Source organism: Acipenser ruthenus, chromosome 1, assembly GCF_902713425.1.
Source record: "Acipenser ruthenus chromosome 1, fAciRut3.2 maternal haplotype, whole genome shotgun sequence".
Classification (NCBI taxonomy): Eukaryota; Metazoa; Chordata; class Actinopteri; order Acipenseriformes; family Acipenseridae; genus Acipenser; species Acipenser ruthenus.
Genome location: NC_081189.1, coordinates 110,158,574 through 110,174,794, shown reverse-complemented (window position 1 = coordinate 110,174,794; position 16,221 = coordinate 110,158,574). Strand labels below are relative to the sequence as shown.

At 42.3% G+C, this 16,221-nt stretch overlaps 1 protein-coding gene across 9 annotated transcripts in view; it reads right to left on the bottom strand.

Annotated features, from left to right (window-relative positions):
- LOC117421393 (dynactin subunit 1-like) overlaps positions 1–16,221 on the bottom strand; it is a 102,821-nt gene that overhangs the window by 29,976 nt on the left and 56,624 nt on the right. For 5 of the 9 annotated variants that reach the window (XM_034035757.3, XM_034035760.3, XM_034035751.3 and 2 more), the window contains 8 exons: positions 15,840–15,857; positions 13,269–13,289; positions 12,776–12,958; positions 11,237–11,434; positions 9,248–9,452; positions 8,072–8,150; positions 7,459–7,618; positions 5,275–5,379 (listed from right to left, as the gene is read on the bottom strand). In XM_034035757.3, the coding sequence (XP_033891648.3) occupies positions 5,275–5,379; positions 7,459–7,618; positions 8,072–8,150; positions 9,248–9,452; positions 11,237–11,434; positions 12,776–12,958; positions 13,269–13,289; positions 15,840–15,857 (969 nt within the window). The remainder of the gene's footprint in view (positions 1–5,274; positions 5,380–7,458; positions 7,619–8,071; positions 8,151–9,247; positions 9,453–11,236; positions 11,435–12,775; positions 12,959–13,268; positions 13,290–15,839; positions 15,858–16,221) is intronic. The other 4 variants (XM_034035754.3, XM_034035756.3, XM_034035758.3 and 1 more) reach the window with 2 other exon arrangements.

The following is a 16,221-nucleotide window of genomic DNA, read 5'->3' as shown; positions in this document are numbered from 1 at the left end:
CCCACACTGGGCAGAGCGCATGGCGCTGCAGCTCCCTGTCAAGACTGGAAAGGAGGTGGGAGGAAGCCTTCAGTTCCACTGACTGGTTGACATGGAATGCCGAGATTGTCTTCGGCAAAAGGCAGGATTGGTACGGAGAGTAACTTTTGTCCTGGCCTCTGTAAAGCTTTTGCTATGGAGAATGCCTGCATCTCACTCACCCATTTTGCTGAAATGATAGCAAGCAAACAGTCACTTAAGCGATAAATACTTCAGCTCAGCTGAATGCATGGGCTCAAATGGAGGCGTCAAGAGTGCACTGAGCACCACGTTTATCCTCCAGCGAGGAACAATGTCCTTCATAGGTGGCCGAAGCCGCTGAGCCCCTTTCAAAAATTGCCCCACCAGGAAGTGAGCTCCTGGGGAGACCAATTCAAATTTGACATGGCAAGCTGAAATGGCTGCCAGACAGACCTTTAACGTGGAGGGGGATTTCCCTTTGTCAAAAAGGTCCTGCAAAAATTGCAGTATAACTGCCATGGGACAGGACGTGGGGTTGAACCCACGAGGCAGACACCATGTCTGAAAAACACCCCACTTGTACCCGCACTGGGAGCGCATGGAAGATGCTCTGACATTCTGCAGGGTGTCAATGACCCTGCTAGAAAGCCCCAGACGGCTCAAATGCCGCCTTGGTTGTTGATGTAAGCCACCACTGTTGTGTTGTCTGTACGGAAAAGCGCATGCCTCCCTCGAACCTCCTGCAAAAAATTCTGCAAGGCCAGGTAAACTGCAGCTCCAAAACACTGATGTGGCGACCCTGCCAAGGGGGGTTCCACACACCTTGCGCCTCCCTGCCATTCCTCACAGCACCCCAGCCCAGACTGGACATGTCCGTGGTGACGACCTCTCTTCTGGTGACACTGCCCAGCACTACGCCGAGGCAGAGATGGGCAGGATGTTTCTACGAAGACAGCGCCTTTAGACAGTGACGAGACACTGAGACGGTTCAACATGGGCTGAAAAATCATGCTGTTGAACCAGGCCTGCAGAGGGCACATGCATAGGAGACCCAATGGAAGGGTCTGAGAAGCTGCTGCCATCAGGCCCAAAAGTTTCTGGAACGTCACTACCGTGAGTGCTCTGTTGAGCTGAAAGAGCTCTAAACAGGCTGCTATTCTCTGCACCCTGCCGTCCGACAGTAGACAGCATGGACCTGGAGTCCAAACACACTCCTAGATAGGTGGCTTGATTCACCATAAGGCCCAACCGTAGAAGATGGCTGGTGACAAGTTCCATGTGGGGCTGTGCCTGTGCTGGAGACTGAGCACAAATAAGCCAGTTGTCCAGATAATTGAGCACGATGATACCTTTGATCTCAATGGGGCCAGGACAGTTTCCATGCACTTTGCAAAGGCACAGGGAAGTAGGGAGAGGCCAAATGGCAAGGCATGGAATTCATATGCTGTTCGGCCCATCTTGCTCATTTGGTTGTTAGTAGCTTATTGATACCAGAATCTCATCAAGCAGCTTCTTGAAGGATCCCAGGGTGTCATCCTTCAACAACATTACTGGGGAGTTGGTTCCAGACTCCCACGATTCTCTGTGTAAAAAAGTGCCTCCTATTTTCTGTTCTGAATGCCCCATTATTTAATCTCCATTTGTGACCCCTGGCCCTTGTTCTTTCTTTCAGGTTGAAAAAGTCCCCTGGGTCGACATGGTCAATACCTTTTAGGATTTTTAATTCTTGAATCAGATCGCCCTTTCCTAAAACCATGCTGACTGTCTCCCAGGATACTGTTACCATACAGGTAATTTTCCATTTTGGATCTTATTATACTTTCCATAAGTTTACACATAATAGAAGTCAGGCTTATTGGTCTGTAGTTACCTGGTTCGGTTTTGTTTCCCTTTTTGTGGATCGGTATTACGTTTGCAATTCTCCAGTCTGTTGGTACAACCCCTGTGGGGCTGGAGCAGAGCTGCTACCACCTAATGTTGTAGTCACGCCCCGAAAGGGAGGAGGACCGGGCTTGAACTGCAGTGAGTAGCCGGTCTGAACGGTAGTAAGCACCCAGATGTCTGTGGTGCACTGAAGCCAACATTCCAGATGGCTCACTGAGAAGGGGCCCTAGGCCTGTGGCAGCAAATTCCTAGGGCTGCTGCTTAGTCTGTGGCTTGGCCTGTGGCTTCTGTCTCTGCGCAGGGCGGCAGAACCTATTAAAGCCTCTGATGCGAGCTGTGCCAGTCTTTGAAGCTGCTGGGGCCTAGGGCACCAATTTGTCGCTGGTTTGCGCACTGGAGGTGGTTGCTTGGGAAGCAGGCGAGAACCAGCTCCTTCGTGGATTCCCATGCACGGTGACAGCGCTGCAGCATCTCGTCCACCACATAACCAAATGTATGCCCTGGTGTAATCGGGGCATCTAAGAGCGGTGCCTTGTCCCCATCAGGCACACATGCCTGGGAAAGCCAAAGCTGCTTACATGAAGCTACCAGCCAGGTTCCTACCCACAGCATGCCCGTTGATACACAGACTAGGTTCTTGTTAACCAGGCTCAGCTCATCCAACTGTTGTGCTGAGGGTCTGTGGTTCTCAGAAAGGGACCTCAGCAAAGGGCACTGGTAGGCTACCAGGATGCTATTACAATTGCCCAGCCTTGCGGCGAACACAATGGCTGAATAGGCACGCTTGAGGATTACCTCAGGAGACCAGTCATTGTCTGTTGGGGCAGGTAGCGTCCTTGGACAGGAGCGCAAAATTAGGCACCTCCACCGGTGGAAATTGGGCCAGGCCCAGCTTCTCCGCATCTTGGAGGGCATCCATCAACCAGGAAACAGCAGGAGTTGTTGCCAGGTGATCCCAAGAAGACTGGATTTCAAAAAGAAAATCCGGGTGCACAGGGGGGATGCAGGAGAGATGGTAGACAGATTGAATATTTTGCCTTCTGTAGGCCAGGGCACTTGCAAAATTGCAGTGGTACTCTTGATCAGCGTCAGAAGCTCTAATTCTGCGTGAACGGGAAACAGCTGCCCAGAGGTTTTCCATCTGCTCTGATGCTGCCTCAATCTGGATAGCAAACGGGTGGGTCAAGACCCAAACAAGACCGATTTGGTACTGGACCGGTGGCGTCACTATTCCGAACCGGTTCGGTGACTTTAGCAACAGGCCGGTACGGGTTGGTAACGTTTCAGTGACTTTAGCACCAGGTCGGTACCGGAGCAGTAACCTCTGTCCTGGTTCGGTAACGGGATGGTACAGTACCAGATCAGGAATAGAGCGGGTCGGTGACCACCGGTTCACAGTCACTGCAGGTAGCAATGTACAGGGATGCCCACCTTTACATGCCACTGGCAAAACCACTCAGTCAGTACACACACAAAACTGAGGGAAGCCTGCTTGTTAGCTGGTATTGACAACCTCTGTAATGGTGATGCTAAAAGCAGTCTCCAAAACAACATCAAGATACTGTGGATGAGACTGCAAGCAATCAACACCCGAAGCGTGTATCTTGGTCTTAAGCAGTGCTGCTGAGCCTAGCAGCTGCTCTCACTGTATATGTGCAAAGCACCACGTTGTAGATCGGCCTGCACATAGTCTCTGTAAAAGAAACAGAAAACACAAGAGAAACTTCTCTACAAGCAGTAATACAATTTTACAGTAAACAATGTCTCATAATAAAACGAGAAACAAATGTCCTGCAACAAAAAATGAGAAATAACAACTCCAGCCAGAGCTATAGCAGCCTGGAGGGAGAGCACAAGTCAGCCGACTTACGCTGCTGGATCCTTGAAAAGGAGCAGCTAAGCTAAAAGCTTCATGCGGGGCACAAGGCTGCAGTGGGACCTAACAAGCAACAGGCTGTAGTGCACAAATTACGTGTAATTAGTGAAAACTATTACAGCAATTATTTTAATATCACATACATTTAGTGTAAAAACACAATAAATGCAAAATATATAGCAGATAGAGGTAACAAGTACTTATCTGAACCAGGCTCGTCCGTCAGGTCAGTCTTGAAAGGAAGAATGGCGCCGAGGTCTGTGAGCGCAGTAATGCCCTTGGGGTCGGGGCCATGACTGCGTCACAGGCTATGTGAGCAGTTTTGACATATCTTATTCAGGTTTGGGGTCTTTAGGAGGTAAATACCCATACAGTAAATGCTACATTTCATACTTCAAAGGGAACAATTTCCATTACATAGATCAGCGTTTCTCAAACTGGGGGTCCCGACCCAAAAGGGGGTCGCAAGGCTATTGTAGAGGGGGGAAGGGTCATGTGATCACAAAAAATACTGACATACTTTTAAGATCAGGACTTCTGATTTTTCTCAACTTAAAGAAGCAGGCGTTATTTACAAATCAGAGGAGTCTACAAGTAGACGGTACCGATACTATATGCAAGTTTTCTATGCGTCACTCCATTTGTGATGGCAAAATTAAATCTTAATTCACACAGAACTGCCGCCCTGAAGCAGAAACACAAGTAACACAAATGACAGGCTTGCTGTTGATACAAACACTTCTGCCTCTGTGGTTTAATTTTGTAATCTGGTTATTTTTTTTTTTTTTTACAGTTGAGATGTATGTTTGGTCAAAATAAAAGTGCATTTTATATTAGCTAAAAAGTTTTTTTTTTTTAGTTTTTTTTTTTTTAAGTTTTTTTATTTATTCCTGAAAACCGTTTCTACCCCGCCCCCCCCCCCCCCCCCCCCCGGCTGCGCGCCGTTGACTGCAGGCATAATGATTACAAGGCCGTGCTTCATGTAGTGTTCCTGTGTAGATGTGCAGTCATTTCACATGATATCCCACTAAGGGGTGGTCCCTGCTTCATGTAGTGCTCCTGTGCAGATGTGCAGTCATTTCACATGATATCTCACTGCGGTGTGGTCCCTGCTTCATGTAGTGTTCCTCTGTAGATGTGCAGTTATTTCACATGATATCTCACTGCGGGGTGGTCCCTGCTTCATGTAGTGTTCCTGTGTAGATGTGCAGTTATTTCACATGATATCTCACTGCGGGTTGAGAGGTCGTCACAGCTTGAAACATTTCTAAAGGGGGGCCCAGCAAAAAAAGTTTGAGAACCCCTGACAGAACATAAAAATTGGTATAAATGGAAATGTATTGTTATTCATGCATGTCAGATTCAGTCAGAAGCTGACAAGGGGCTACAGGGTAAGTGTACTATCTAGCTGGCGATTCCAGTGCATTGCAGTTCCTGAAATAGACACTATCTCCCTTGTGCTCAGGATTGCCAGGGTTCCTGCTGCAGTGTAAGCCTTTTAATTGGATACCCACCAGGTCACTGACGGTTTCTCTCAGCTCCCTCACTTTCTCCTCCAGATCCAGGCTTCTCTCCGTTAGTGTCTCCACCATCTCCTCTGCACCCAGAGCAGCATCAACCTGAACAACAGTCAGCAAACATTGAGGAACCTTGCAGAGCGTCTCAGTCAATCAGGTTCAGAGGAACCAGCTAAGTGCTCACAAAGCTAAAATGGTTATAGAATCCTAAAACACTGGCTTAAGCCCCTTTCACAATGCCCTGCTCTACCCTGTTCGGACCCTACCCGATTTCACACTGCTTTTGAAGAAGCAGAGTCAACCATTGTGACAAGCAAATACACAACGCGCATAGCAATACCTCGGAAGCAGTTTGTAACGGACTCTGGCTCATGGTGTGTCTCAAAATCGACAAAATATAGCTAAACAGAATAAACAGAAATGCTCCTTGCGGAAGTGAAACCTTCACGCAGGTATGGCTGTTTGTTATTTTCTCAGCTTACGAATGGCCAGCATGCATTTTGTCTCGCTGGACCTGGGTGAAAGCATGTCGACCCACATCCTCAGGTACGTGGTTTCACACTATGTGGAATTGTGACCCGGGTATCCAGAACCCAGGTCAGGACCTGGGTAGGAGTGCCAGTGTGAAAGGGGCTTTAGATTAAAGTTGCCCAGTATGTTATAAATGCACAACCCCTGCCACAGCAGTAAAAACTACATATCAGCTACCAGCATCATGAAAGTAAATCACCAGGATCCACATCCACCTGATGTACGTGCAGAAATTTAAGTGTGACATACTGACATATGGATTGACAAAGCAGGCATGCAGGATGCCAATATGCTGCCTATCTCTGTCTGTATGCAAGACTTATATTTATATAAAAATATATATATTTTATATACACTGTTGCGTAAAAAGTCTTAGACATGTTTCATTTTTCTACTCTGATGCATTATGAGCATCAACAATTTACTCAAAGCCTCCACTAGTGTTTTCAACCCAGGACTGGAAGACACAAAAAGCTGTCTAACAAGGATGAACAATACTTGAAGATAATATCCTTAAGGAATAGAAAGAAGACAAGTGTTGAATTGACAACAGAACTGGCAGAAGGCACAGGTGTCGTTGTCCATCCACCAACTGTCCAAAGCACCTTTGACTATTGTTCCATAGCTCAATTTCTGTGTTCTTGTGCATATTTTAGCCTTTTAGTCTTGTTCCCCTTTCTTAAGAGGTATTCTTACTGCAACACATCCTTTAAGTCCTGATTTCAAGAGTAACCTTCGTACTGTTGATTTGATGGACAACCCCACCTGTGCCTTCTGCCAGTTCTGTTGTCAAGTCAACACTTGTCTTCTTTCTATTCTTTAAGGATATTATCTTCAAGTATTGCTCATCCTTGTTTGACAGCTTTTTGGGTCTTCCAGTCCTGGTTTTGTCATTTACAGATGATGTTTCTCTGTAATTGTTGATTATGCTTACCACACATTGAAAATTGAGTGATGCAACCTATTTCACTCAATGTTTTTCCTTCTTTATGCAAGTCAAGGTTGCTATAATAGTAGAAAACACTAGTGGAGGCTTTGAGTAAATTGTTGATGCTCATAATGCATCAGAGTAGGAAAATGCAACATGTCTAGGACTTTTGCACAGCAGTGTGTGTGTGTGTGTATATATATATATATGTGTATATACACTGTATATATATATATTATATATATATATATATATATATAGATTTATCTACAAAAAAATAAATAACTATACATTTTGATGCCCAGTTTATCTACGTGACCTTGAATAACTCTTTATCTCTTTATGGATAAATTAGTATACAGTAAGAGGGAACAACAGAACAAAACTCAGTGGATGACGGTCAGAAACGTGATTATTGATAAAACAAATAATGATAATTATTAGTAAGACTAAATACATTATTGATAATATCAGGATACTGGGACAGAAATAAGACTCCTATGGCATAGCCATTTCACCCATTCCAGGTTTTACTACAAGCTTGATTAGCCACAGAGTATATTGTAGGTAACAAGCTCAGATGTGTCTTATTGAACTCATGGTAAAACCAGGAATGGGTCAAACAGCTATGCAATGGGAGTCTTATTTCCATCCCTGTGATAATCCATGGTTCCAGCCCCTAACTGAAGGTGGATCTGATGTTGAACGCCAAAGACGCTCACCTGCTCCTTGAGCTCATCGATGGTCTTCTCGGCCTGTGTCATCTCCTCCACCAGCTTCTCCTTCTGTTGCCGCAGGATCTCCAGCTCCGAGTTCTTCTTCTCCATCTGCTTCTGCAGCTTCACATGTTCCTGCTTCTCTGAGGCCGACAGGTCTCGCATCCTGCAACAACACACAAACTAAAAGCCTCTCTTTCTTTTTAGAATCTGAATGTTTCAATTATTTAAGGTCTGAAATTAACATTAGGATAATTTCAGTCGCTTCTATCCCAACAATTTTGCAGCACTTTTCTCCCAAACAAGTTATTTAAAAGTATGAATGTATCTATCATTCTCATTTTCTAAAATCCCAAAACACTGAACTCAGAATCAATTAAATATGCAAAGGATTATTATGACAAATGCTAACAAAGGGTTAAATATTTGCATGACCACTGTAAATGGAGTACTCACTCTTTCTTATTTTAACGTAATATAAAGGACTGAATTTAAAATAATTTAGACATCGGTAAGGATTTTGTTTAACTGCACAATGCTAATTGTAAAAAGCCATGTCTGTGTTATGACTGGGTTTTATAATAAAAAATATGGAGACCAAAACATGTCAAAAACTGACCTGACAAGTGCCTCCTTCAGTCTGCCGTTCTGTTCCTCGAGCTGTTTCACATGATAACTGGAGGCAGCTCCGTCAGATCCTGTCAACAAGAAACAAAATAGTTAATGTGTTTTGGAGTTTTTTTAACCCTTTAAGGACTCGTTAACACGATCATACTGGAGTGGGCTTCTAGGACCGCGATCGTGTAAACACAACAAAAGCACTTATTTTTGCTGACTTACAGGGTCATCATACTTTGCAGTACAGGCTTGAAACATGTATCACTGAATAGGGGAGGGACTGACGTTCACTCCCTGATAGTTTTTTTTCGTGTGACGTCACTGAGAGGAGCATTTGGTGTCTAAAGGGTGAAGACAGTTTACAGCAGCCCGGCAGAGACAGAAAAAGAAACAAAACACAGGAACGTGTTTAGAGCTAATAAAAAAGGGGAAACTCTGTACATTTAATGTATTTGACTTATAATTATATTAGAACATTTATTCTGTCTCATGTGTTTTAATATATATGTTTTTACAACATAAGCATATACTATTTCATGAACTAAATGTATCAGGTATGTTTTTTTTTTTCCTTATTACTGATAATGGAATTTATAACTTTTATATTTTTCAACAAAACTTTCAGGAAGTATTGTAAGGTCCCTCGAGTCATAGAATAACGTGGTATTATACATGTATCTCTAAGCAGAATACATCATAAAAAATGCTTAACAAAAAATATATTATGTTGAAAAAAAAAGATGTGAAAAGTTTGTATAATTTCCAAGATGCTACTGTAAAAAATAGATTTCTGGTGAATCTTTATAGGAAGTCAACTACAGCCAAAAAACACCTGGTCCTGGGTGAGCATCTCACTGAAAAATGCTTGGTCCTGAATTTACAGTGCAGACATCAAGGTACACATCTCAGTTTAATATCAGTCTGTCTGTCTTCCATCTTTCAAGTAACAAGGAGTTTGGTGTACTAGTATCTGTATGTACACTAACATCAGTCCTAGGGAAAACTAGAACTCCTGATCTTCTAGCAATCAATTTCATCAAAAGGAGTGCTAACTAATGTTTAAAATTAATTTCCAGCAGTATTATATTCCCCTTTGTTCTTGTGTTTTTCTGTAGTCTTGCATAGATAGACTCTATACTAGAAGCACTCTCTGGTAAAGCAGCGTGATGATGGGTACCTTTCTCCTCAATCTCGTGCTTGAGGATCTCCAGGTCCATGGTCAGCTCCTCCACCTTCTCCTTCAGGGAGTCCATCTCCTGCTGCAGGGACTCTGCTCGTTCCTCAGCCATCTCCTTGTCCAGAGTGGCCATCTCGATGGCGTCTGCCGTGTCTGCCATCTCCTCCATGTAGCGGTCCTTCGCCTCCAGAGCCTCTCTGGCTTCCTGAGAGTACAGGCCAAAACATAATTCATTAATTTAGCGATTCAATCATACCTTACTGAATATAGTAGTCCTATTCAATATTTGATTAAACAATTAGACAGACAGGCATGTCTTGAAAAGGTAAGATTATGATTGTTACCTACAGGAGTATTTACCACCATGCCTCAAAGTGCAACCTTGAGTCTGCCAATGAAACATTTCCATTTCTTTATCCCCATGTCTCACCTGCTGTGCACCGATCTGCTTATTTTGCTTGTGTAATGGTGAACAGTTCATATAAGAGAAACTGGAATTATTATAACAGACATTGCTTCGCGCTATTCGATAAATGTTATCTTAACAATTTTATTGTAGACATCTGGGCCCTACCAAGTGTAATATGAAATGATAAGAACACAGTATATGTTGTAATTCACCACTTGCTGGTTTTATTTGAAAACATTGAGAATTCTATTAGAAACTTTTGTCAAACAAATACTCATTAATTTTAATATTACTAAAGGTTTGTTTTTTTAAATAGACCCTGCTACATATATTTAGATGAGTGAATTTAAATACAATGACAATCAATGTGGAAAGAAGTAAAGCTTCTGCAGTAATTGGATTTAACTTTAAGGCTGTGTAAGGGTCTTAGCGGACATCCTGTTGACCATACGAATCTCAGCGGGGTACCAATACCCGGATATATAGCAAGCATGTAGCTGTCAGCCCTACTCTGTCAACACTATTTACAGCCAGTTCAGGTCCCATCTCTGATGTAACGGTGGCCTTTCTAAATAGCAATGAGCAGCGATGTGTACTGAGCAGCAATTGAATATCAATCTAGAGATTCGACTATAAGAAATCTAGTTTGCACGGGTAATAATGCATCTTCACGCACTCAGCCTCTCAAAGCAAGTGACTGTGCAATTATTATCTTGAAACAGCTACACCACAAGTAGAGGAAGGGAATATTTTGTAGTTACTGTATATTAGGAAAATGATCAGATAAAGAATACATTGTTAATGTAAAAAAATATTTTTAGTAATATACTAAGCATCAAAAGAAACTAATCACTTAAATTGAGCATCAAAAGAAATGCATCACATATCTGAGCATCAAAAGAAACATATCACTTACATTTGAGCATCAAAAGAAACTTATAACTTATATTAGGATAAAATTCACTAGATGTGATCAAAAAATGACAAACTTTGTTTTAGAGCAGGTGCAGTGACTTTTTATTGTGCCGATTAACAATTGACATCACGAAGATGCTGCAAAATTATCTGTCGATCTTGGGCAGGTGTTGTGACTCTTGGTCTCCCAGTTCGTGGCCTGTCATTGACAGAGTGTGTCTGGTTATACCGTCTCGCCAGGTTTTAAATTGCTGGCTGTGAGCACCCAAGACGGTGAGAGACAGTATGCTGCCCTAGTCCAGCTTCCAACATGCCGATTGCACAAAGGCGCTGCTCTCTTGACAGACGTGGTATATTGTTTTTTTTGTGATTTTCTTTATTGCTTTTATTCAAGCTTGCAAATCAACAGCCGAAATCACTCCATATCCAGTGTCCAATCAACTGTCTCACTAATTAGGTGATTAAGTGCATATGCTTCAGTCATGGTAAAGGATAAATGATCGACTGATTAAAAAGAAACCAAAAACATTTTGTCAATGTCCATAATGTATATATTAACGAAGGGTGTATCTAGTGGGTTCACAGCAGACCCAAGTCACTTTTAAAAGGGGCAGTCGCAGTTCATTTGAAATCTCTGCTCTAGTGGTTCACTTAAAAACCATTACCTTTTTGGCCTCCTTCAACTGCTTCTGCAGGTCAGCCTGCTGCTCCTGCATCTTGCCCTTCCACTCCTGCAGCTGCTCCAGCTGGATCTTGTACTTCTCCAGCTCCTTGAGCTTGGCCTTGTCCTCGCTGCGCTTCATCTTCAGAGTCTCCAGCTTTTCATCCAGGTCCTTCACCTGAACACGCAGGGACTCCTCCTCCTGTGGGCAGAGTGAGTGAATGAGTGAGAGAGAAGGGGGAGTGTGAGGGGACTACTATGTATGGAATAACATCGATTTAAAATAACGCTGTGGTTTTTCATTATTACGGTCATGTAGACAAAAACAGGCTGAGAAGAATATAATGTACTATAATGTGATGGGATTAATCTGTACAATCGGATACTGATGCTCCAAGTGTGTTAGGAGTGATAGCATGAGGGAATGAGGGAGCGGTGGCTTTAGTACGTAAAATATTAGCGAGTTAAGCATTCTTGTTCTTCATACAAGTAAAGTTATTTTCAAATAGTTACCTCCAACCTGATTTGATCCTATTGTTAGTCTTACAGATTTATGTAGGATTGAAGCTTAAAGTGTTACAGAGCACACTGCAAAGTTAACAAGAAACGCATAACCTTATCTTTGCTGCGTCCCTTGTTGTCCCTAACGCATTGTTATATGTTTAAACATATTGCAGCCTCTCTTGACATTTGTAACCACACATCATAAATCAACTGAGTAATACATTTCTCAACGTTTACTCAGGAGCATTCTGCAGGAAAAGGTCTGAAGGATCACAGTGTGTGCAGATGACGCTCACTCCTGCAGCAATACTGGTTTTCTGTTCCCACAATGCACCGCTCATTTCAATCACTGTGCCAGCATTGCTGCTGGAGAGAGCATGAACTGGATACACTGCGATGTTTAGAAGAAAAAAAAATCTCTCCTGGCAAATGTTCGAGTAAAAGTTGAAAAAAAAAATATTGAGAATATGTTTTAAAAAATTATATAAAAAAAAAATAAAAAAAATACTGCGATATGGACAACACTGAATACAGCGAAGGTAAAGTAATGTGTTTCTTGTAAACATTGCATGGGGTTCTGGAACACTAATGTATTTTGTTTTGTATTTAAGTTTCATGAAAACCTACAAAAATTGTGACATGCAATCCAATCTTGTTTGCCCTACAGCAATTCTCACAAATCAACTTACAATCCTTCTGAATCTTTTTCATTTTTGGTATTTATCCATGGAATAGATATGTACAATAAAGGCAAGCACAAAAAGGCATACACAGTATTAATATCTCTATCTAACCTCTACCCGTAACTATTTAAATCCAGATAAGCCAACTATCTTGGTGCGTCTGCTTGCAACCTTTAACAAGCTGGGTCTGTAGTTTGAAACATAAGACACTGGGTCTACTAAACTACAGAATACCCCTTTCCTGAATCAGGTTTGAAAAATAAGACACTGGGTCTACTAAAAACTACAGAATACCCCTTTCCTGAAATCAGGTTTGCAGGCTCTTGTTTACACCTTTTCCCCTTGCTGGTCCTTACCTTGCTAGGAGTCGGATGAGGGTGAGCTCCTGGAGAGGTGAGCCCCATGCTAGGGGTGGGGATCACGGGTGCTGCCAGCGGGGTATTCGGCTCGCTGCTGCTCATGTCCCCCCCGGAGGCCGATGCTGACCCAGAAGGGCCTGCCGTGCCGCTGGACGCTGCCGAACTGCTGGGCCTCGTCGGCTGTGGAACCATGTTAGACTAGGCATGTTAAATTCTGTTTTAGTGCCTAAACTTTTACCCTTTAGGATTAGCACGTATAAACCTTCACATATTGGGGATTTCTGTATCTAATCATAACACAACTTGAAAAGGTGGATGAGACATGTGTGTAACATTACTTATAAAAGTTACCTGTACACTTGCAACAGGGAAGATTTTGTGCAGTCCACAAACTTCACATACATTACACAATTATGCATCCCCATCCATTTTAAATTAGTAGCAGACACCCATCACACCACTCACGTCACACCCATGTGTTAGTGCTCACCTTGGTCCGCCTGGCTGGGGTCTGGAGCAGAGTGGGAGGATTCAGAGTAGGAAAGAGTCACACAGGGAGAAATAGACACACAGGGACAGACAAGCAGCAGCAGTGGCGGCGGCAACAGCAGAGTGCAGTGGCAGAGGCAGCAGTTATCAGAACAGGAGGGACAAAAAAACAAACACATCGTCATACTGGTAACAAGAGCAAGACAGGCCATCGTTAACAATCCACAGCGGTGCTGCATCTCAGTGCTTAACTTAAGATGCTCCAGATTGGCACCGTTATTGGTAGTTCCCTTATGGTCTGATAAACAACACAGATACTTCATCAACTTGAGTTCACCACAAGGTGTCCGGACAAGAGAAGAGTCTTGTTAAGAAGAGCACCCTCTTTAGAGGAACCCATTCAAACTGTTGCCACGACAGTAATTTCCAATATTACTCTCCTAATACCCCTGTACACCAGGTGCACACAATTAGTTATAGTGATTAGTTTGTCCTTATAAACCCTAAGAGACACTGTGGTGTTGAAGTAATGGGCACTGCTGTTTAAACCCTAAGAGACACTGTGGTGTTGAAGTAATGGGCACTGCTGTTTAAACCCTAAGAGACACTGTGGTGTTGAAGTAATGGGCACTGCTGTTTAAACCCTAAGAGACACTGTGGTGTTGAAGTAATGGGCACTGCTGTTTAAACCCTAAGAGACACTGTGGTGTTGAAGTAATGGGCACTGCTGTTTAAACCCTAAGAGACACTGTGGTGTTGAAGTAATGGGCACTGCTGTTTAAACCCTAAGAGACACTGTGGTGTTGAAGTAATGGGCACTGCTGTTTAAACCCTAAGAGACACCGGAGGTGTTGAAGTAATGGGCACTGCTGTTTAAACCCTAAGAGACACTGGTGTTGAAGTAATGGGCACTGCTGTTTAAACCCTAAGAGACACTGTGGTGTTGAAGTAATGGGCACTGCTGTTTAAACCCTAAGAGACACTGTGGTGTTGAAGTAATGGGCACTGCTGTTTAAACCCTAAGAGACACTGTGGTGTTGAAGTAATGGGCACTGCTGTTTAAACCCTAAGAGACACTGTGGTGTTGAAGTAATGGGCACTGCTGTTTAAACCCTAAGAGACACCGGAGGTGTTGAAGTAATGGGCACTGCTGTTTAAACCCTAAGAGACAAAACCACCAAGAATCCCCACTTTACATTTCTGAAATGAATACAACCATTTATTAGAAGATAGAAAGCCCACAAGGTAAGCACATCTTTGATAAGGACAAACAAATGTAAATAAAAAATAACAACTTAATAATACTGCATCATTTATTAAACATATTAGCTGACCTGAACACACTGGTGCTTTGCCAATTCATTTCCACCACAAGCTACTGGCTTTCAAAAGGCATTTCTCCTAACTTGAGCAACTCGAACACGCTAGCTGTGTCAATGCATCCACTGGTACAGTGATTGCACTTTAATGACTAGAGCTGTTTTTTAGGTTGGTAAGCTTTTTTTAAAGCACACAATCAAAACCATTTTTAATAACGAAAACCTTATGACGAAAGGTTGATCTACAGATTCTCATAATATATGCATTTGATATACATATTGCATGTTTTGCTCAATATAGTTTAAAAAGTATGAGGAAACTTAAGACAGAAGGAAAAGCTGTGCTTTATCTGTATGGTTCAATGTGGATTTGCAAGGTAACACAGGCTGGTAATCTGACCAACTAAACTAAGCAAAAGGCAGGAAGCAGCCTCCTGCTAGCTAATAAATCCCTCAATCATTCTGCTTTACGTTGTCCAGTCCTATTTGTTGAAGACAGCAGTCTCTTTTAAAGAGTTTAATTTCATTTTATCTGGCATTTGACTACAATATATTCCTTCTGTATTTAAATCTGTATATAGACCTGCAGATACCCGAATTGTTTTTGCAATGTATTCACTTTCTATATTGTGCATGAACAGTGCATCACAGGAGTAGATAGTCCACAAGGAAATCAGTCATATACTGAGCAAAACAAATTAACAATTTGAGGCAACTTACTGAAAATAGAAAAAAAAAATATATGTATATATTGATGCATAAAACAAGTCTGATGTAAAATTTAAATTGAGCAATTCCAAAATGCATGCAAAATATTTGCTTTAATAACATATTAAGTAAGCGTAATTATTGAAGTATAAAATAAAATAAAAAAAGAAAATGTTAAACTGACATGAATGAAAACAGTAAAATCTACCATGGACAATCAAACAAGACTTTAAGCCACTATTATTAAAAAGTTGATTAAAAAAAAGAATATATCACTATTGTACTGCAACCCCCCCCCCCCCCCCAAAAAAAAAAAACAGAACAACAATTCTTGTAAAATAAATCGGCATCTGAAAACAAATATACAAAGATAGGCTATGACTTGCCTTAAATAAAAGGAAAGCAAAGCTAGTATCATAATATTAAACAAAGCTAAACAAAGCAGACCCCACTAACACCAATAAAAAATACCACAGAAACACCATCCTAACCAAACACCAAGATTAACTTAAGAGCCCGACAGTAAAAATAATGCATTGATGTACCTTCTTGGGAGTTGGTGTCTGTCTCATCATTTTGAAAGAAAGGATACAGAGGAATAAAAACAGAGAAACACTGCCAGTTAGAATCACATTGAAACAAAACAAAATGCAGGTTCTGCTAGGTACAGTACAGTATTGCAACCCAAAGAAAGGCTGCTGAAGATTGCTTGCAAATGGCTGCTGGGTCCTTTTTCGTGTCTCCCCCCCCCACCCCCTCTGTCCTATGTCCTCTGTCCTCTGTAATCTATTGTCCAGCGTCTTCCCCCTTTCCTTTGCTCCAAATGCGTCTGCGATCGGTTAATTAGCAGAGTGCCATCTTCAACAGCCCTGTTTCACAGGCCCGGAACCCTGCACCTGCGCTCATGAGAAGGAAGTGTCCCTGTGA